The sequence below is a fragment of the Salmo salar genome, chromosome 13, assembly GCF_965601325.2.
Source record: "Salmo salar chromosome 13, fSalSal1, whole genome shotgun sequence".
Taxonomy (NCBI): Eukaryota; Metazoa; Chordata; class Actinopteri; order Salmoniformes; family Salmonidae; genus Salmo; species Salmo salar.
In genome coordinates, this window is record NC_138303.1 from 88,632,394 (window position 1) to 88,653,606 (window position 21,213).

At 40.4% G+C, this 21,213-nt stretch overlaps 1 protein-coding gene across 1 annotated transcript; it reads right to left on the minus strand.

Annotated features, from left to right (window-relative positions):
- Positions 1 to 829: 829 nt before the first annotated feature.
- On the minus strand, positions 830 to 15,236 carry rnf128a (ring finger protein 128a). The gene is made up of 7 exons (NM_001140172.1): positions 14,686 to 15,236; positions 9,282 to 9,529; positions 5,715 to 5,786; positions 3,595 to 3,677; positions 3,358 to 3,454; positions 2,918 to 3,107; positions 830 to 2,352 (listed from the first exon to the last, which is right to left on the minus strand). The coding sequence occupies exons 1-7, from the start codon at positions 15,107 to 15,109 to the stop codon at positions 2,243 to 2,245; spliced, it is 1,224 nt and encodes a 407-aa protein (NP_001133644.1). The 5' UTR covers positions 15,110 to 15,236; the 3' UTR covers positions 830 to 2,242.
- Positions 15,237 to 21,213: the final 5,977 nt, after the last annotated feature.

Sequence of the window (21,213 nt, forward strand, 5' to 3'; positions counted from 1 at the left end):
TGCCTTTATCTCGCTTCTGATGGCCTAGCCAATGGCTGACTTAGCTAGATTTATCTCCCCAGAGACCAACAAAGAAAAATCCTGATTGGATATTTTCTATTCAGTGTTAATCCTTTCTAACAAAAACGGAAGAGATTAAATCAGAACATCATTGAAAATAATTTTATAATTTTTTAAACCCTTAGCCTTTCTCTGAAGTAGCAGAAGGCCCATTGTTCCTCACTGTTTGGGTTAGTAAGAATTTGTTGAGTGGCTCTATTGTCCCTCAGCAAGCATCGTTTTCCTATTCTGAATGTCCAAAGAATCCATGTTGTTCTCAAATATGAACACAAATACTGGACATTTTGAATTATTGTGGCGATTTCACATAATTCCAATCATGTTCTTGAAATGGACTCGTATTTTTCTGGTCTCGGTCTTGACTCGATTTATTCCAGTCTTTGTCTTGAATTCGTCTCGCTTTAGGTGGTCTCAAACACAACACTGACAAATATGTGGTCTGTCTACGGTGAAGTGCAGCTGATATAATTGACTGACTATGAATACTAATAATGTCCCTCATTTTTGCATTATAATTAGAAAAATTAAATAACAGCCAACAGGGCAGCCTTACAGCAAATACCACTAAAATGCCATTACCCTTCCCTGCCTATTTGCCCAATTAACTTTTTTTTCACAGAATTCCAGATGTCTCACCAACTGTGAGGTGAGCATGGCCTTTTCTAACAATTAATTGCATCACTAGTGAATGAAGATCAGAACATGTTTAATCCCTTTTACAAACAAAATGAACAAATTAACACCAAGCAATATTTTGATCAAACAAAAATGTATTTACAATAAGTATTTTATTAATATATACCAGTTTAGTACATTTCCCACATAACTGAGTAAAATAAAATGAACCTTTGTCCATTATTTAAGCAAAAATACTTAGACATTTACTCTGGAAAGGCTGAACAAGGTTAAGACCAGTTTCTTTTGTTTAAAACCTGAGACATGTATTGACATTTAATGAACTAATTCATGTGAAGTGCATGCACAATCTAGTTGAAAATATACAGTGAACTCATTGCATTTTTCTATTAAAGTAGGATGGCATGGAATATATCTTTCACTGGTGAATAATTTTAAGGCACACACCCAAAAAGCACAGGTAGTTACTGAAACAGATGTACAAATATTTGCATGAAGCCAGGGGGTTTACATAGATGCTCTTACTCCCATACCCAGACTCGTATTTCCAAGTTAAAATACCACTCCTAACATGCATCAAACTCATAAGACACATTTTTTAAATAAAAAGACATGTAGCTACAGATCAGGAAGCGCTGGGCAGGGGTGTGTGCCAGGGCACCTAAGTAATTGTAATGTCACAAGCATACAGGAGGAGGAAGCAGACCCTCATTTTGGGATTTACCTCTAACAAGTGGCAAACCAAATTCACATGTACATTCAATTAACAACAATGAGACAAATCTATATTTCGAAACTGGAATGTTCCTCACATAATCTTATGCTGTCCTCTGCTAGACAAGGCAAACCAAGGTTTGTTCGAGAGACACTAACATCCTATGCTTATGATTGAAATCAAATCAATGCTTAGACACATACCAGAGGTAAAACTGAGCTTTGTATAGCAGTGTGCTTGCTGTCAAAGTAATTTGCCACGCAAAAAATAGTAGCAGAATTTTCAAAGCTGGAAATCTTATCAGAAAATGCCTTACACTAACTACTGCATTATTGTACGCTTCTAAATGTAAGGGTCTTTGAAACAGAATTTGCATATCACCTCAAACTTTCGTTGTCATGAGAACTGTCACCTATAATACCCCATTAAAAACAAACACATGGAGAGTAGTCTAATCCCAGTAAACTGTGGGTGTGAAATTAGCTATAAAAAACATGTAACTAACTGAGCCATTGACTGAAGGAATTAAACCTCAAGAAACGTAATCAAATAAATCATTAAAAAGTACAATTAAAATAAATCGGAATTAAACAAGAGTGAACATGACAATTTCCTAACTTATATGGTGGTAAGTGCATCGAAGAATTGCCTCATCAATTTAATGTTAAAATGATATGCATAGGTAGGTTGAGGCCTCTTTTCCTATGAATAATCTCAGACCCACACTCCTGGTTTCACTTGCTTCATGACCACAGGAAACATCTTTGAATGTAATTGATTGTGGTGCAAGTCCCATTAGCCATGCTCCAGTGCGTGGAGTGAGGATGCTGTTCATGTCCGGGGTGCCAGTTGGTTTTGTGAGTCGCCCTCGAAGGCCAGGTTGTCATAATGGGGCTGGATGGCCACCTGGACTGACCCAGGGTCAGGATAGTTCCCCAACGCTGCAACACAAACATGATTACAGTCAGTCAAGCCTCATAAGTGCTGCTAGCAAACCGTACAAGAACCAACCTGCTGGTCAATATTTATTTTGGCACAATGGCTCATACAGAGGTCAATGGATAAGCAAGCTAAAGAGGAGGGAAACTGAGAGGCACTTCAGCCCCAGACAGTAACAATACTGGTTGTTTGATCAGGAATAGACTTTGTAGTGGACTCGTTGAAATCTACTTGCAGCAATCAAACTAACTAGATAAAAAAAAGTATCTGAAATTCATTAACGGGAATATCTAACCACTAGAATTTAAAAAACATGGGTGGCAAAATTCACACAATATGTCTTGAGCAGGGTTGCGGCTTCAACACATTATCACAGTAATGTGAAAGCCTGCATCTTCCAAAGAACATGCACAAAGTAGTACCACTGCCAACTGAACTACAGTAGTCCCCCTTATGTCTATAGACAATGCTTATGTGAAAAAGCTCTCAAAGCTATTTATGTGATGTTATAAGACTTCATCACTTCATCAAAATAATTTGCCTCCGAATGTGAATGCTGTGTCTTACTCTCAAATGTGTGGGTCTCGTCTGCTGGGCTGCTGTGCTTCTCTGTGCCCTGTACGGAGGCATAGCCTGAGGAGGCATAGCCTGAGGAGGCTGTCTCACCGCGGGTGTCATCTGGGACGGGGACGCTAGGGTAGGACCTCATGTCTGGAGGCATGGTTACTTGATGACTGGGATGCTCCTCCTCCGGCTGCTGCTCAGGGGGATACAAGTGGACTGACTAGCATCACTTTCATAAAAACAAAGCCATTTCTGGTCCCACTACAGGCATTTCAACTTGCAATCTAGCATGTTTGCCATGTCCTTAAACAATGGCACTAGCAGTGTAAATATTGTTTAATCTATAAGAGTTTTTAAATCAAGAACTTCAGTGAATGACAGGCAAAGGTTATTTCAAAGTACAGGGTAATGCAGAGGACATGATGCAAGATACAGTTGCCTACCTCTACTCCCAAGGCCTTGAGGATGTCACATTTACACATGGGGCATGTCCTGTGCTCCAATAGCCAGGGCTCGATGCAGGTCTTGTGGAAGAAATGACTGGAAAGAAAAAACAAAAACAAACGAGAATCATGATGACCTCACAAAATGAAGGGAATTGTAATAGACAGGGGTAGGCCTACTGTACTCCATGTGACAATATTAAAACTAGCAACAAGCCACTGCAGTTAGGCACTTACTTGCAGGTGAGGATGGTCAGCACGTCGCCAGACTTGTAAGCATCAATACACACTGCACAGGTGTCAGCATCAGGCCCAGTCTCCTGAAAAACATGTTCAATAATACATTGTAGTGACTAGGGCTGTGGCAGTCATGACATTTTGTCAGCTGGTTATTGTCATGCAAAAGACTGCAGGTCTCACGGTAATTGACCATTAAACATAAACAACTTTAGCATCTCCAAGCTGTATTCAAGCCATGGATGTGCGCCTTTGGAACATCTACATTTAAAACGTCTAATAAATCAATTTAATATACACCCTCACAATAAATCGATTATTTTAGCCAGGTCTAAAGAAATATTAGGATATGAATAAAATGTATTTTAGAGAACAGAATATAAATTGATCCACTGCATGTTGTTATCTGTCTATGCTCCATGCCATAGGCTGTAGGCTTGTTCATTTAGCTGACAAGATATGCTTGTAAGTCCCTTGCCATTATTTTATGATTTTATAGTAAGAAGTATATAATTGAACTTAGCTGAATTAAATAGACAGGATATTCCGGCGCAAGTGCGCATATGAAGTGGCTACGTTGAGCATAAAAGTATTCAATTGAAACAGGTATACACTATATTTAGAGTTACTTGGCAACTGTAGTTGTGAATCATACAAACCTTAGACATCAAAACATGGGCTGCATGATGCGACTATAGGCTATTGATGATTTGAGAAAGTCAGAAAAAAAGCTTTCGCTCCGTTCCTTACCTCAGGCTGCACAGCTGTTCTCATCAAGTGATCATATTTTCAGCCATCAAACTATTCTCAGTTTAATCTCATCTTTACTAATATGTGAAATTAGTTTTGGTTCACAACTGCCCATTATCAAATGAACAGGAACAGGGGCAGGAACAGGAACAGGGGCAGGGGAAAAAGACATGTCATCCATATGCACTGGAATAGCGAATGGTGGCTGCGCTTTGTTTTATAGCAGAGATGTGCTTAATAGGAGCAGCAGAGGACTAAATACAAGAACACTTATTTCACTCCACACGTCAAACACTATTCGAGGAGCTATTACTGTGCTATTCAAAATCACCACAATTGTAAGCCACCTTGCACAATCAATGAACCAACAGCCTCGCCTAGGGCTATACTTTCTCTCCCAGACTCATGGATAGAAAGTTTGGAGCGTAGCATAAGGAAACCAGTCCATCCAGTATCGATAATAATACAGTCCACACTCATAGGCAATTACTAACATTTGGTCTAGCCTATACTCCCAAAATTAAACAATGTGCCAAAGACATCTTAAATCAGCTTTATTTTGTGTTTTTCCTGCCATTTGTAATGGGCTAAGTATTGTATAACAGCACAACTTGGGCTCATAAGCCTATGCAAAACCTCCAATATGCATATGAGTGTTTTGAATGAATCACCACCTTAGAAAGCGTTGTCCATTTTGTTGTGTTAGGCTTTAAAACATCCACAATGACCATGTTTTACACTCCGCTTCAAACTGCTTTGAAGTTCTTTCTTCAAATTGATCACCCCAGTGAGGTGAGTTGTAAAAGCATGATACTGTTTTGATAAGTGTTTGATGTGTTAGAGGGACAATAGACCCATGAGTACCAGGCCATTAGGACCTGATGGTCATTAGGGTACTACCAACGCATGTCCTGAGTGCATTAGAGGAGATTACCGTGACTCAATGGTCACGTGGTAATTTACTGAGGTCATGACTGCCGGTTTGACGGTAATACGTCACAACAGCCCTAGTGGTGACACTGAGCATACATGTATGTAGTCTTCATAAGAGCCTGTGGTCCGAGGCAACCATTGAACATTGCATTTGATACTGATCAGCATGGTTTTGGGGGGGAACAAACAGACAGTTACTTCCCCATATGTAGACCAACAAAGCAAAATTGTTTAAATGTGCAGTAGTCTGAGTAATGGGTTAAAGCAGAAGCTTACAATACTGTGCATGTCCTCAGAACAACAACCATACAACACACATCAGTAAAAATTGCATATGCCATGTGTTACCAGTTTGAAACAACCATATTTTTCAAATGATCCTCAAAGTGATGAATAATAACCATCAACACATCCGTATTGTACTTGAACATGTTTACCTCATCTCCCCGTTTCACAGTCCGGACTTGCAGCTGACCAATGGCTTTCTTGGCTTCCGCCTTGAGACGTTTCTGTTGGAAAGAAGAACGTGTTCAGTATTAGAACATGAGCATTCTAGTGTTTAAATTACATTATTCATCTGCTTCCTCTGACAATTCATTTACATCAAACAAGTTTAGCAACCCACTAAGTGGGTGGACAACTGAAAAACATCACTATGTAATAACTACAATGCAACAACAAAGCAAACATTTTGCACCAACAATTCATTTTTTAATTTCCTATACTGTGACCAGAAATGACTGAAATAAGGAGGAGCAAGAGAACCGTATGCGACGAGGTCATGTTAGAGAACATTGGTGATCTGGGAGAAGCAGAGCGTTCATTAGAGGAGCCCTTGCCTGTGTCATTAAGCCGTTCCTCTGAGATCATGTATTGGAAACGTTACATCAGCTTGCATATAGGATGGCAAAACAGCAGATTTACATAGATCAGGGACTTTTCCTATTAGGCATAAATAATCCTGGAGGGACAGTCTGACAGATTCAATTCTGTTCAATTCTAAAACTATAATTTGGAAAACACAATAAAATCATGCTTTGGACATATTGTACATACACAATTAAAGACTACTCACTCTGTGCTCATGCAGCCTCCCCATGGCAACAAGACATAATGTGCACAATGGCACACAGGAAGAGTCAACGTTATGTAAGGGGATTTAGGAGACACAGGATGAGTCAGGGACAATATTAGCTTTGAGGATTCTCTGGAAAATGTCATCATTATGTATATGTTTTCTGTGATATACACTGAACAAACATATACTGAGTTACAGTTCATAAGTAAATCAGTCAATTAAAATAAATTCATTAGGCCCATAATCTATAGATTTCACGACTGGGACTACAGATATGCATCTGTTGGGTACAGACACAAAAAACAAAAAAAAGAAAGTAGGGACGTGGACCCGAAAATCAGTACTTTTCTGGTGTGAGCAACATTTGCCTCATGCAGTACGACATCTCCTTCGCAGAGGATTGATCAGGCTGTTGATTGTGGCCTGTGGAATGTTGTCCCACTCCTCTTCAATGGCTGTAATAAGTTGCTGGATATTTGCGGGAACTGGAACACGATGTAATACACGTCGATCCAGAGCATCCCAAACATGCTCAATGGGTGATACAGCTTATGCCTGCCCATACCATAACCCACCACCACAGGGCACTCTGTTCACAACGTTGACATCAGCAAACTGCTCACCCACACCATAAAATGCCATCCATGAAGAGCACACTTCTTCGATGGCCACTGGCACGCTGGAGGTGAGCATTTACCCACTTAAGTTAGTTACGACGCCAAACTGCAGTCAGGTCAAGACCCTGGTGAGGACAACAAGCACACAGATGAGCTTCCCTGAGACAGTTTCTGCAGAAATTCTTCAGTTGTGCAAACCCACAGTTTTATCAGCTGTCCGGATGGCTGGTCTCAGACGATCCCCCAGGTGTAGAAGCCGGATGTGGAGGTCCTGGGCTGGTGTGGTTACACGTTGTCTGTGGTTGTGAGGCCAGTTGGACATACTGCTAAATTCTTTAAAACGATGTTGGTGGCAGTTTATGGTAGAGAAATTAACATTCAATTCTCTGGCAAGAGCTCCAGTGAACATTCCTGCAGTCAGCACGCCAATTGCACCCTCCCTCAAAACTTGAGACATCTTTGGCATTGTGTTGTGTGACAAAACTAGCACAAGGTGTACCTGTGTAATGACCATGCTGTTTAATCAGCTTATTGATGTGTCACACCCGTCAGGTGGATGGATTATCTTGGCAAATAAGAAATGCTCACTAACAGGGATGTAAACAAATTTGTGCACAAAATGAGAGTAATAAGCTTTTTGTGAATATGGAACATTTCTGAGATCTTTATTTCAGCTGATGAAACATTGGGCCAACATATTCGCAACATGAAGTGTTTTTGTTCAGTATAGAAAGAGTTTGGTTTTGGATATCAAAGACTAACATAGCACAGACGGTTTTGATGCTTGACAACATTCTTCATAATCCTTAAAGGGGCAGATATTAAAGTGAATACTGTTGCATGTTCACTTGACCGATATGTAGATTTGAGGGAGGCATGTTGCGGTCATTCTAGTTCACAGGGCGAGCACGAAGCTGGAGTTTTGCATATGATTACAGCCTGAACAATGGTGCCCTGTACCCTCTGAGCATAAGGTCCTAGCTCAGTGGGCGAAGTCAGCTCTGTTCTAACTGCTCAGCTACCCACTCAAAAATACACTTCTCTGTATCAGTCCGTCTACCCAGCCTCCCTGCAGAAAGCATCGGATAATCAGCCACATGTGAACAGACGCCCCTTAGACCACCGGGTGCTTCAGACAACACACAGCTTCACTGCTTCTGGGAGTGATCATGAAGCAAGGACAATATGTGGTACACTGCTAATAAGTTAACAGAGCCTGCAAGCAAGCACTTGAGACCAGTCAGTCTTCAAAGTCAAGGTTACCCCCTATATGCAGGAGTAAACAGTGCTGAAAAAAAGTACTGTAACTTTGAAAATCATGGGCCTGTTTACGTGAGTGGTTTTACCTTGCATAACAGCCCAGATCAAATCAGATGAAGTGGAAATACTTGTTGCGCAGCAGCAGGTTCAAAGGTATTTTGGAAACGCTACCATTGAGTGGAACTGAGCATTCTTCCCATAGTCAACTTTTCTCCACCATATAAGCCTGACAGTTCAGTTACACTCAGTGAATACAATCGGACAAAACCTTTAGACATAGAAAGTTATCCTTCTTCCTGCAGGGTTCTTGTGTTAAAAGAATATAAAGAGAATTAAACAAGCTGTTTGGGACAGACACCTGCAGACAAAGAACGTGTGCAAAGCTGTAAGGGTAAAGAACTGTAAAAGACAAAACACAAGGTGTGATCTGAAAGAAAACCAGTACAAGTCAGGACGCCTACCATCCCTTCATATTTCAGAAGGGAAACTCACTGCCGCTCTATCCCAACAACACAGATTTCAGAAAGAAGCTAAAGCAAAAGATCCCAAAGGCAGAAAACAGGAAAACATCAAATATTATAATAAAATACATTGCTGACCAGGGGTTCTCTCTGGTTGGCTGGATCCATGTCATGCAACAATCAGGTGATTAACAGTATAGATGAATCACCTCTACATAGATGAGCAGTCACAGACACTGACTCAACAGGAAATGTTGTCTTTATTTTAGTTTCACCTGACTCCCTCTGTATGGCTGAGGAATGCTGACACACCCCAAACTGTAGCCCAACTACATGTTCCATAATGTTTCCAGTTCGTTGAAACACACATAAGAGAAGGTATGTTTGACGCAGGAAAGGAAAACAACTGTTTCCAGTGGAATTTCCCCAGTCATATTGTTCTACAGATCAAAAGGCGATAGTGCTGCAGTATTCTGTTTCATCACAAACCACAGATTTTTTTTTATTTTACCTTTATTTAAACAGGGAGTAATATATATAATTCAGGGTAAATAATTGTCATCATTGTTCGAGAGACTGGAGACTGACCTGTTTGCGGTTTTGTAGACGAACGCTGTTGAGGCGGCGGGCTGAGTAGAAGATGAAGTAGCCCACAGTGGCTGCTGTTACCACGAAGAAGGAGATGGAGACAAAGAAGACCGAGTAGTGGCTCATCCAGGGACCATGCTGCTTGCCCACTTCAATAGTCATCGAGACCGGAATCCCTTGCCTGATTAGCTCAACAATCTCCATGCCCCGTCGGTGACCAATCATGATGGCAACCATACCTTCTGTTCCTGTAACCAGGGGGAAAACAAAGTATGAGGAAACATCACACTATCCTCAGACACATATACAGGCTGGGCCTTAAATATGCCCCCAAGTGCCCTCAACTGAATTTCACTATAGGCCTAATGTGTCTATCAAAAATATTTAATGAGCAATGTAAGAATATGGTGTAATTTAATGTGAAAACATATCTATTGCAAAGTATCCGTGTTTCCCATAGTATTTTTTCCCCCAGCAGTGGTGGCAAGGGTGAGGGGTGCATTGCTTCTAGCGCAATGACATGCTAGGTGTTCCCATTGACTTCCAGTCATTGAGCCAATGACTATCCATTTAAACCCCTGTAAGTCTAAGCCCATAGCTCACAATATCTACTAAGCTAACATATGGAATTGTTTTAAGATGGCAAATTGACACATTTTATGACCATTAGATTTTGAATTTTAGGACCCCTGTAGGTACACAAAAAAAATACACACACACACACACACACTCACACACACACACACACATATTTTGAAGTTGGAAGTTTACATACACCTTAGACAAATACATTTAAAGTCAGTTTTTCCACAATTCCTGACATTTAATCCTAGTAAAAATACCCTGTCTTAGGTTAGTTAGTCATCACTTTATTTTAAGAATGTGAAATGTCAGAATAATAGTAGAGAGAATAATTTATTTCAGCTTTTATTTCTTTCATCACATTCCCAGTGGGTCAGAAGTTTACATACACTCAATAAGTGTTTGGTAGCATTGCCTTTAAATTGTTTAACTTGGGTCAAATGTTTCGGGTAGCCTTCCACAAGCTTCCCACAATAAGTTGGGTGAATTTTGGCCCATTCTTCCTGACAGAGCTGGTGTTACTGATGGCCCATTCCTCCTGACAGAGCTGGTGTAACTGAGTCAGGCTTGTAGGCCTCCTTGCTCAAGCACGCTTTTTCAGTTCTGCCCACAAATGTTCTATAGGACTGAGGTCAGGGCTTTCTGATGCCCACTCCAATACCTTGATTTTGTTGTCCTTGAGCCATTTTGCCACAACTTTGGAAGTATGCTTGGGGTCATTGTCCATTTGGAAGACACATTTGCAACCAAGCTTTAACTTCCTGACTGATGTCTTGAGATGTTGCTTCAATATATCCACATAATTTTACCTCCTCATGATGCCATCTATTTTGTGAAGTGCACCAGTCTCTCCTGCAACAAAGCACCCCCACAACATGATGATGCCACCCCCGTGCTTCACGGTTGAGATGGTGTTCTTCGGCTTGCAAGCATCCCCCTTTTTCCTCCAAGCATAACAATGGTCATTATGGCCAAACAACTTTATTTTTGTTTCATTAGACTAGAGGACAATTCTCCAAAAAGTACGATCTTTGTCCCCATGTGCAGTTGCAAACCGTAGTCTGGCTTTTTTTAATGGTGGTTTTGGAGCAGTGGCTTCTTCCTTGCTGAGCGGCCCTTCAGGTTATGTCGATATAGGACTCGTTTTACTGTGGATATAGATACTTTTGTACCCGTTTCCTCCAGCGTCTTCACAAGGTCCTTTGCTGTTGTTCTGGGATTGATAACACAGTTCTCGCACCAAAGTACATTAATCTCTACAAGACAGAACGAGTCTCCTTCCTGAGCAGTATGACAGCTGCGTGGTGCCATGGTGTTTATATTTGCATACTATTGTTTGTATAGATGAACGTGGCACCTTCAGGCATTTGGAAATTGCTCCCAAGGATGAACCAGACTTGTGGTGGTCTACAATTTGTTTTCTGAGGTCTTGGCTGATTTCTTTTGATTTTCCCATGATGTCAAGCAAAGAGGCACTGAATTTGAAGGTAGGCCTTGAAATACATCCATAGGTAAACCTCTAACTCAAATGACGTCAATTAGCCTGTCAGAAACTTCTAAAGCCATGACATTTTCTGGAATTTTCCAAGCTGTTTAAAGGCATTGTCAACTTAGTGTATGTAAACTTCTGACCCACTGGAATTGTGATACAGTGAATTATAAGTGAAATACTCCATCTGTAAAACATTATGGAAAGATTACTTGTGTCATGCACAAAGTAGATGTCCTAACCGACTTGCCAAAACTATAGTTTGTTAATAAGTTTGTGGAGTGGTTGAAAAACGAGTTTTAATGACTCCAACCTACAGTGGGGGAAAAAAGTATTTGATCCCCTGCTGGTTTTGTACATTTGCCCACTGACAAAGAAAGGATCAGTCTATAATTTTAATGGTAGGTTTACTTGAACAGTCAGAGACAGAATAACAACAAAAATATCCAGAAAAACGTATGTCAAAAATGTTATAAATTGATTTGCATTTTAATGAGGGAAATAAGTATTTGACCCCTCTGCAAAACATGACTTAGTACTTGGTGGCAAAACCCTTGTTGGCAATCACAGAGGTCAGATGTTTCTTGTAGTTGGCCACCAGGTATATATAAAATGTATTTGATGAAACATTGAATTTGGCCTTTACTGCAACAACAAAAAATGAATCGTAAGTTAAATAAAGGTTAAATAAAAAAAAAATATATAAAATAAGGATAAGGTTTTGAAGTGTCTGTCCTATATCCATGAGATAAGAATTCGGGGGGGGGGGGATACATATTTTTGAACCATGTTCGGTCACGTTATTTGTGGCACATTTTAACCCATATGAACTTGCTGCAATTTTTACAGTCCGGTACTGGGTTACTTTCGTGTGCATCATAGAGAAGAACAGACACCTTCGTGTTTGGGGGTCTACCCTTTTGATATTGGTGACATGAGTTAGTAGCTCCAACGGTTTGGTCTAGAGGGTGAGTTTTGTGAGAAGACCTCTTCGAAATGAGGAAACCCGTGACAGAGTTCAGACGACTGCCTGGTGGTACTTATGAGTTAGTAGGTCACACGGTTAGGGTTTTACAGACGATTTCGTGATGATTTCCTTGTCCAGATCCTCATGTGTAGACAAACTCCACTTGTTATGGAATATTACAGTGTCAATGTGTATTGTTTTCTGTGAAAGCACACAGCTTCACAGTTTTAAACAATAGAATGATCCATTACACAGGTTGTCATCCAGCCTGTCTCAATAAGTGTTAGGACTTAATGTTAATTTCTAGTTGGATTCAACACAATGAAAATTATCTAATTGTAAATGACAACTGGTGCATAAAGCTTACACCAGTCAAGCACAGATGAGCGATGTTGAACAAGACCGTTGCTCAATTGTTTTAGCCAACAACTTCAACTTGGAATATTTCAGACTTTTTTTAGGTTAACAAGTACTTAAATAGAATTTAATTATAATTCTGAGTACAGTACTATTTAGATGTTTACACACAGTTGGCTTCAAACCTTACTTATCACACTTATCACACTAGAACAGAGGCCCCTCGTTTCTGACAACCATGTGACTCATCCAAACAGAAACAACATTTCATAAATGTTGTCCGTATTCCCTAAATTAGCAGAGTCACTGTACAGTTCATAGGGACAAATAAGGTTAATTGCGGTTTCAGTTAAAATCATGACACACCACGCCACATGGATTAATGTACAACCTGTGTGAATTACTATTGTTTTTCAGCAAGTCAATACCACTTAATTAAAGATGCACTGTGCAGAAATAACAATTTTCTGGTCGCTGAAATTCTAGTAGTTAGCTTAATTTCAGTTTGTGACAAAACAAGCAAGTATAGTGTAGAGAATCATTGTACCATCTAAACCACAAATATATTTTTACATAACCTAAAATATTGTATTTTCAGCTGGTGTACAAAACCAAAAGTAAAAGATGAAAGAACTAAACTTAATGGGATGCATAGAAATAGTGCACATAGAAGACGTACAACTTCTTAGACTTTCAATGAGAATGACAGATCTATAACACATTTCTATGTGAATATGGATGCAAAAAGTTACTGCAGCTTTAAGTGTCTAAATTGTAGAAATAATGGTAGAAAGAGCAGGCAGAATGGAAAGACGGGCTACCATGTTTACTTCAAGGCTATGCTACATAATGAGACAAGTGTAGGCCTACAGAGGGTTTCTTCAGAATTGTTAGCAGAGGGAACCAATTTTGCAAATCATTTCCAGATGTAGACTCTTAAAAAGTTATTCAGTGAACATTAGAATTTAACTATAAACGATGGTTTCAACCAACTTGTCTTAACCATTAGGCTATGAGATCGTTTCATAAAAAAATCTAATAAAGTATTGGTGAATGAAGTGGAACACATGTAGAGTTGTTCTCCAGAACCCAAGGCATTATTAACAAAGCATTCTGCAATAGTTACATTTTTGGGTGACTGAACCACATTCACATAGAAGAGTGAGTTATATAATGTTTCATTCTAATTGAAAGCAAGTTAAAGAAGCTGTAGATATGTTCTATATGCGATGTTTATATGCTTCCCGTTCTTAAGTTTCGTTTTTTCGTCTTATACTTTCGGTTTTGTACACCAGCTTCAAACAGCTGAAATTACAATATTTTTCACAGCGGTTTAGATGGTACAATGATTCTCTACACTAGCTTATTTTGTGACAATTATAATTTTAGCAACCAGGATATTGCGAGCGATTTTTGCATAGTGCATATTTAGGAGTTGTCAGTTATAAACACCGTTGACCAGTGGGACCATGCTAACTACAATGCCGACGCTCTGTTTTAACGTTTAGAAACGTTAATAACAATCGCTTGTGATGTCACAAGAAATATCAACGAGAAATAATAAGTACGTTAAAAGGTACACTAACATGTTTGCACAGATCCATACACAAAGCTGACGAACTACACTTCCTCCCCAGTTACCCTTACGCACATGTGTTCGATCATGCTAGGTAATTAACACAGGTGGGCTCTGCTTTCCGCCTGTTTTACGTAAACAAGCGCTGTAAATGGAGATATGACCGGGTGGAACACTAACCCTATAAAAACGTGTGTAGTCATTTAACCTTTTGTTTGTATTATTATTTCTCGCTTATATGAAAGATACATTCCATATGTTTCCAGAACCGTACCGCAAGCAATGCATGTAAACTTCCAGAACGAGTGTCGGGCTCTTAATAACAAAACTCCTCCGGCCAGAAAGATACCTTCGTGAAGACGCTAAAGGTAGTTAACGTCTATGGGCTAACATATAGCCGAGTTGCCTGCCAATCGTGATGTAGGCTACATACCTGGGTGCGACATTTGGATGACTCGATTGTCTGTACCAAGATCATTAAAAATTACAGCAGCAATAGCTCCTTTACTGGCCGCAACATTGATCTTCTCTGAAAAAGAACATAGTTGGCCGCGTTGAATTAAGGCGATCCAGCCCTTCGATCCACTGGGTACATCATAAAAAGTATTACTTTCGCAACTGTAAATCGGATCAGGTAAATACACGTCGCCCATCACTGTGACTTTAGGAGATTGTTGTCCATATAGTCCGCTTTCTTCTTGTCGCCATACGGTTTCGTTGTTTACAGAATCAATAAACGACACATTCAGGTAGGCTGTACATATGTAAGTCGCCTCCGCAAAATGCAAACTCGTCACCTGAAGACTTGAAGCCACAAACAGCCATGACAATAGATACCGTTTCGCTAAAGGTTCCATAATCCTGTTTACGACGTGGGTTTCTATAGTGCCTCCCCCTGTTCTACAGTCGATAAAGGTATGATACTTTAAAAAACCAAAAAGTTGCAGTGTAACTAGGAATATTATGTCAAAGACGCAGCTGACAGGTGAACTAGTTTGAAGTCGAACAGTCCTCTTCGTCGAGGTCAACTTGAGTAGTACACGCCCATCTTCATGCTTAAAGGAGAAGCACACATTTAAACCAAACCTCGATACGGCGAAATAACACAGAGCCATAATAACAATGTTAACGATAAAATGCTTGCTGATTGTTAGGCTAGGCCGTAGCCTATGTTGCTGAAAGGACAGTAATTGATCGAACAGTGCAATAATAGGCAGGTTTCCATTGACCCACGTTTATTCGACAAAAGCAAAAAAATAAATAAACATTGTGACGTGTAATGAAACGACAGAAAGGAGATATGTTCTTAAGATCGACAATATTTTTATTCGTTCGACAGGAGTGCATGTTTCTTTTGTCGAACTTTCTTAACTGCGACAAATTATGATGGAGACTGTTCGAATAAATTATGATTGCCAAATAATTGATGTCATCACATAACTATAAAGCTTCACTCAACATTTAATTATAAATATCTACTGCTTGAAAAATACATTTTTGTTTGTAATGACTTTCAATAATGCCTGAATTGCTTCGTCTTGCTTTTCTGGTTGGCTGGCAAGTTTAACTATCCAATTCTTTCAGATCTACAGAAGTACAATATTCAACATGGCACTGGCCGTTGGCACATGATAATTATTAGAATATGGCAAATATTAGTCCATTATTGTATTTTGTCCATGCTGACTTTCGCGGGCTAGGCCTACCTGAGACATGAAACAGATAAGTGGGAGGGGCAAACAGGTAGGGATGTAATGTATTATTACTAAAAAAAAAATATTAACAAATATCAACAAACAAGAGGAATAGTCACATGCAAACAAGCATAGATACAAAACATTTACATTGCCAGGAATCCTAAACAAACAAATCATATTCCTTAATTATACAACAAGTTTTAATTGCCTTTTTGTTTTTCATTTCAGTTAAACTAGTGCCATATTAGGGATGTTATGTTTGACACCAGAGGCGCTCCGAGGCATGCGTCTAACGCTATAGTGCAGAGGGTGTCAAATGCTGAGGCAGTGAAGAAAGTAGAAGATGGGTCAAGGGGGAGGGAGCCTAAGAGGATTCGTGTGAGTAGTCGATCCAGTAGCAATTTTAGCATGTACATCTTGGTTGGGTAAACTCCCCAAAATGTTTTTTTTTTTAATGCATACCAGCAAAGCCAGTACACAACACTAAGCAATACATTAATTGCACTATAACGGGGACCACAAACTGTTAGGGCCTACATAAAGCTGTCCCAACAGCAGAGATTTATTTTCAGCACCATGGAGTGAATCCTGGCTATCAGCAGAGCCTTGTTTGGCAGCGAAACAGTTCATTCAGCCTCATTTACTGCCTTCTTAAAAAACATTGCTGATATGGATGATTTGCTTTAACAAATTTGGTTTCTACTGACAATTGAGATGTACAAACTATGGCATAAGGGGACGACGAGCAGATAATAGGCAATCCATAATTTAGATTAAGACAGCGAGCTAGGACCGACGTAGTCAATATAACTATTTGTTCAGCACTTTTGAAATGTACAGCGACAGAATTCAGAACATGGGCCGTTCTTACAGTATTCTCCCTGTACACTAAGTCAGAACCGTAGGATAAATAAAGGGGGCATATAAGCAGACAATGAAAGCTCTTACAATATTCAATGATGACATTTCTCTAAAACAGGCTATAGGCTACATGTGCACCACCAAGTCAGAGCAGTAAGCAAAATTAAGATGGGAAAATAGACCAAATTATTAGGGTGGGTTACTAACAGCTTACTACACAACATACATTTAATATTACTTTCTTAGCTACAGTATACATATCTCCCTGGCATATTACATAATTTATGCAGCAGCATACAATACATTTTTGGACTCACCGTTGTGCTGTGCTCACTTGAACAGGAAGGTGGTGTGGCAGTCTTTCTTGAGGGCAGATTTAGTCATCAAAGTCTGGCATTCTCTGGATTTATGGTGCTTTCAAGACAACCGGGAACTCGGAAAAAAACAAGGTTGAATCATGACGTCAGTGATCTTCTGGTCGGAGCTCTAGAAAGAGGCCCGAGTTCCCGACTTGGAATTCCGAGTTGGATGACCGTTCAAAATTATTTTCCCAGTCAACCTTGCTTTTTTCTGAACTCACTGAATTGAGATTTTAGTTTCCAGCTGTTTTGAAAGCGGCAGAAGTCATGCTGGATTGACAGCATGGCCAATGTATTCAACTTTTTCTGACCCATGGTGTTCCGTATGAATCTTTATCCTTTTAAGCTTGGAAAAGAGACCCTTTCAGACAATTGTTTTAAATCCTTAAACCCAGACTTGGACCACACACCCTCTCCACTGAATAGTAGGCAATGAAGCAAAATAGTGATTGCTTTGCAATGTTTGCCGTTAGCCACAGATTCCTACCAAACCACTCATTGGGCTCCCGAGTGGCGCAGTGGTCTAACATACTGCATCTCTGTACAAGAGGTGTCACTGCAGTACCTGGTTCGATCCAGGCTGCATCACATCTGGCCGTGATTGGGAGTCCCATATGGCGGCGCACAATTGGCCCAGCGTCGTCTGGGTTTGGCCGGGGTAGGCCGTCATTGTAAATAAGAATTAGTTATTAACTGACTTGCCTAGTTAAATAAAGGTTAATTAAAATATATAAATAAATGTAATAAATCAAAAAAGATTTGAATTTCCGACCTGTGAAATGTTTACGTCCAATGGCCGCTGAGCACCGATACGTTTTATCTATGATTTCTCTTCATATGACAAGGATTGAAAAGGATTTGCCAGCAGGTTGTCAACGTGATTCATGATGATGACTGCTTGTCGAGCTAAGATTCTGAAAGCATGATGTTGACATGATCAGTCCAATCAAAGCTAAGGTAGATATAACAGGAAGTACCAGTGACTCGCTCAGTAAGGAATTGGTCAGATGACGCAGATGCTAAGCTACAGGACTGTTTTGCTAGCACAGACTGGAATATGTTCCAGGAATCTTCCGATTGCATTGAGGAGTACACCACATCAGTCACTGGCTTCATCAATAAGTGCATTGATGATGTCGTCCCCACAGTGACCGTACGTACATACCCCATCCAGAAGCCATGGATTACAGGCAACATCCGCACTGAGCTAAAGGGTAGACCTGCTGCTTTCAAGGAGCGGGACTCTAACCTGGAATCTTATAAGAAATCTCGCTATGCCCTCCGACGAACCTTCAAACAGGCAAAGCATCAATACAGGACTGAGATTGAATCGTACTACACCGGCTACGGAGCTCGTCGGATGTGGCAGGGCTTGCAAACTATTACGGACTACAAAGGGAGCTGCCCAGTGACAATGAGCCTACCAGATGAGCTAAATAACTTCTCTGCTCGCTTCGAGGCAAGAAACACTGAAGCATGCATGAGAGCATCAGCTGTTCCAGACAACTGTGTTTTCAACCTATCCCTGACCGAGTCTGTAATGCCAACATGTTTTAAGCAGACCATCATAGTGCCTGTGCACAAGAACACTAAGGTAACCTGCCTAAATGACTACTGACCCGTAGCACTCACGTCTGTAGCCATGAACTGCTTTGAAAGGCTGGTCATGGCTCACATCAACGCCATTTTCCCAGAAACCCTAGACCCACTCCAATTTGCATATCGCCCCAAAAGATCCACAGAAGATGCAATATCTATTGCACTCCACACTGCCCTTTCCCACCTGGACAGAAAGAATACCTACGTTAGAATGCTATTCATTGACTACAGCTCAACATTCAACACCACAGTGCCCTCAAAGCTCATCACTAAGCTAACGACCCTGGGACTAAACACCTCCTTCTGTAACTGGATCCTGGACTTCCTGACGGGCTGCCCCCAGGTGGTTAAGGTAGGTAACAACTAGGGTTGCAAAGGGGTCAGAAACTTTCCATGGGAAATTAAGCTTGGAATTTTGGGAATTTCACTTAAATTCATCAAAAATGTTAGCTTATAACAGTGAACCTTTTTTGTGGGATACACTTAAGGCAATTCTAGGTCTTGTGGCATATTTTGGTTAAACTATCCCCAATTCAATGGAATTGCAACCCTCTGCATGCACAGTGCACTCTTCCATCACATGTAGAGCTGATTCACAAGATCTTGCACACTAATGAGATGCTATTGAGCCCAAACTACTACACTGTCTGAGACAAGGACTACATGCTTTCTGGTAAGTTTTGATTATAATACTGGGTGGGGTGAATATATTTTATATAACATTCTTTTGTTAACTAGTAAATAGTTGCCTACAGCAAAGTGTGTTTAAATCATTTCTAACTTGTTAGTTTTTGCCACCATGTGGGTTTTAGCTTGCTTGAGCCTGCTAACTGAGGAGTGTTAATTTACCTGTTTCCATACATGTTTCATTTTAAAACATGTATCTTACAAAGGAGTTGTTTAATCTAACTACTTAACTATTTATCTGTACATGGAATTGTATTTTTTTTATTTTTTTTTACAATTGTTTTCTAATCTTTACAGGAAAATGCCACTGCACTATTTGATGTGTGAAGACATTTCACTGCAGCTAATGTAAAAGGAAAAGCTGTGTACATTTGCAAATACTGTGCCAAAACATATGTGAAGAATGCAACAACGATGTAGAATCATCTGGCCAAGTGCATAAAGTTGCCTCAGTGCTCACAACAAGCATCCTCTGACAAAAGTCCCTCTTCTTCTATTCGCGGTGAAAATGATGAATCAGACTCCTTATCAATAGCAACAGCTCATGGTCCTCCTGGAATCAGAAGTTTTTTTGACTCAATGGATCAACGTAGTCAGAGAAATGCTGATGAATGTCTTGCTCGAACTCTGTATGCAACTGGTTCACCTCTGATGCTCACAGGCAATGTGTATTGGAAGAGATTTCTGAATGTTCTTCGCCCAGCATACATCCCTCCAACCAGACATGCATTATCTACTAATTTGCTGGATGCAGAGTTAAACCGAGTTCAAGTGAAGGTCAAGCAAATCATAGAGAAAGCAGACTGTATTGCAATCATCTCTGATGGGTGGTCGAATGTTCGTGGGCAAGGAATAATTAACTACATCATCTCCACCCCTCAACCAGTATTTTACAAGAGCACAGACACCAGGGACAACAGACACACCAGTCTCTACGTTGCAGATGAGCTGAAGGCAGTCATCAATGACCTTGAACCACAGAAGGTATTTGCACTGGTGACAGACAATGCTGCAAACATGAAGGCTGCTTGGTCTAAAGTGGAGGAGTCCTACCCTCACATCACACCCATTGGCTGTGATGCTCATGCATTGAATCTGCTCCTCAAGGACATCATGGTACTGAAAACAATGGATACACTCTACAAGAGAGCTAAGGAAATGGTTATGTATGTGAAGAGTCATCAAGTTATAGCAGCAATCTACCTCACCAAGCAAAGTGAGAAGAATAAGAGCATCACATTGAAGCTGCCCAGCAACATCCAACATCCTCTCCTGGAGGGGAAGGAGTCTCTCCAGTACATGACAGGGTCCAAGCTTCCTGCCATCCAGGACCTCTATACCAGGCGGTGTCAGAGGAAGGCCCAAAAAATTGTCAAAGACTCCAGCCACCCTAGTCATAGATTGTTCTCTCTGCTACCGCATGGCAAGAGGTACCGGACCGCCAAGTCTAGGTCCAAAAGGCTTCTTAACAGCTTCTACCCCCAAGCCATAAGACTCCTGAACAGCTAATCTAATGGCTACCTGGACTATTTGCACCCCCCCCCCCCACTCCCATTTTTTCACTGCTGCTACTCTGTTTATTATCCATGCATAGTCACTTTACCTCTACCTACATGTACATATTACGTCAATTCCCTCGACTAACCTGTGCCCCCGCTCATTGACTCTGTACCGGTACCCCCTGTATATAGCCTCGCTACTGTTATTTTATTGTTGCTCCTTAATTATGTTATTTTTCTATTTTTCTTTATTTTCATT

Coding starts and splice junctions, on each gene's coding strand:
- rnf128a (NM_001140172.1), bottom strand. CDS start 15,109: ATGGAACCTTTAGCGAAACGGTATCTATTGTCATGGCTGTTTGTGGCT. Junction 5,787..9,281: donor GTCTACAAAACCGCAAACAG/GTCAGTCTCCAG, acceptor TCTTTCCAACAG/AAACGTCTCAAGGCGGAAGC. Junction 3,108..3,357: donor TCAAGGCCTTGGGAGTAGAG/GTAGGCAACTGT, acceptor CCCCCTGAGCAG/CAGCCGGAGGAGGAGCATCC.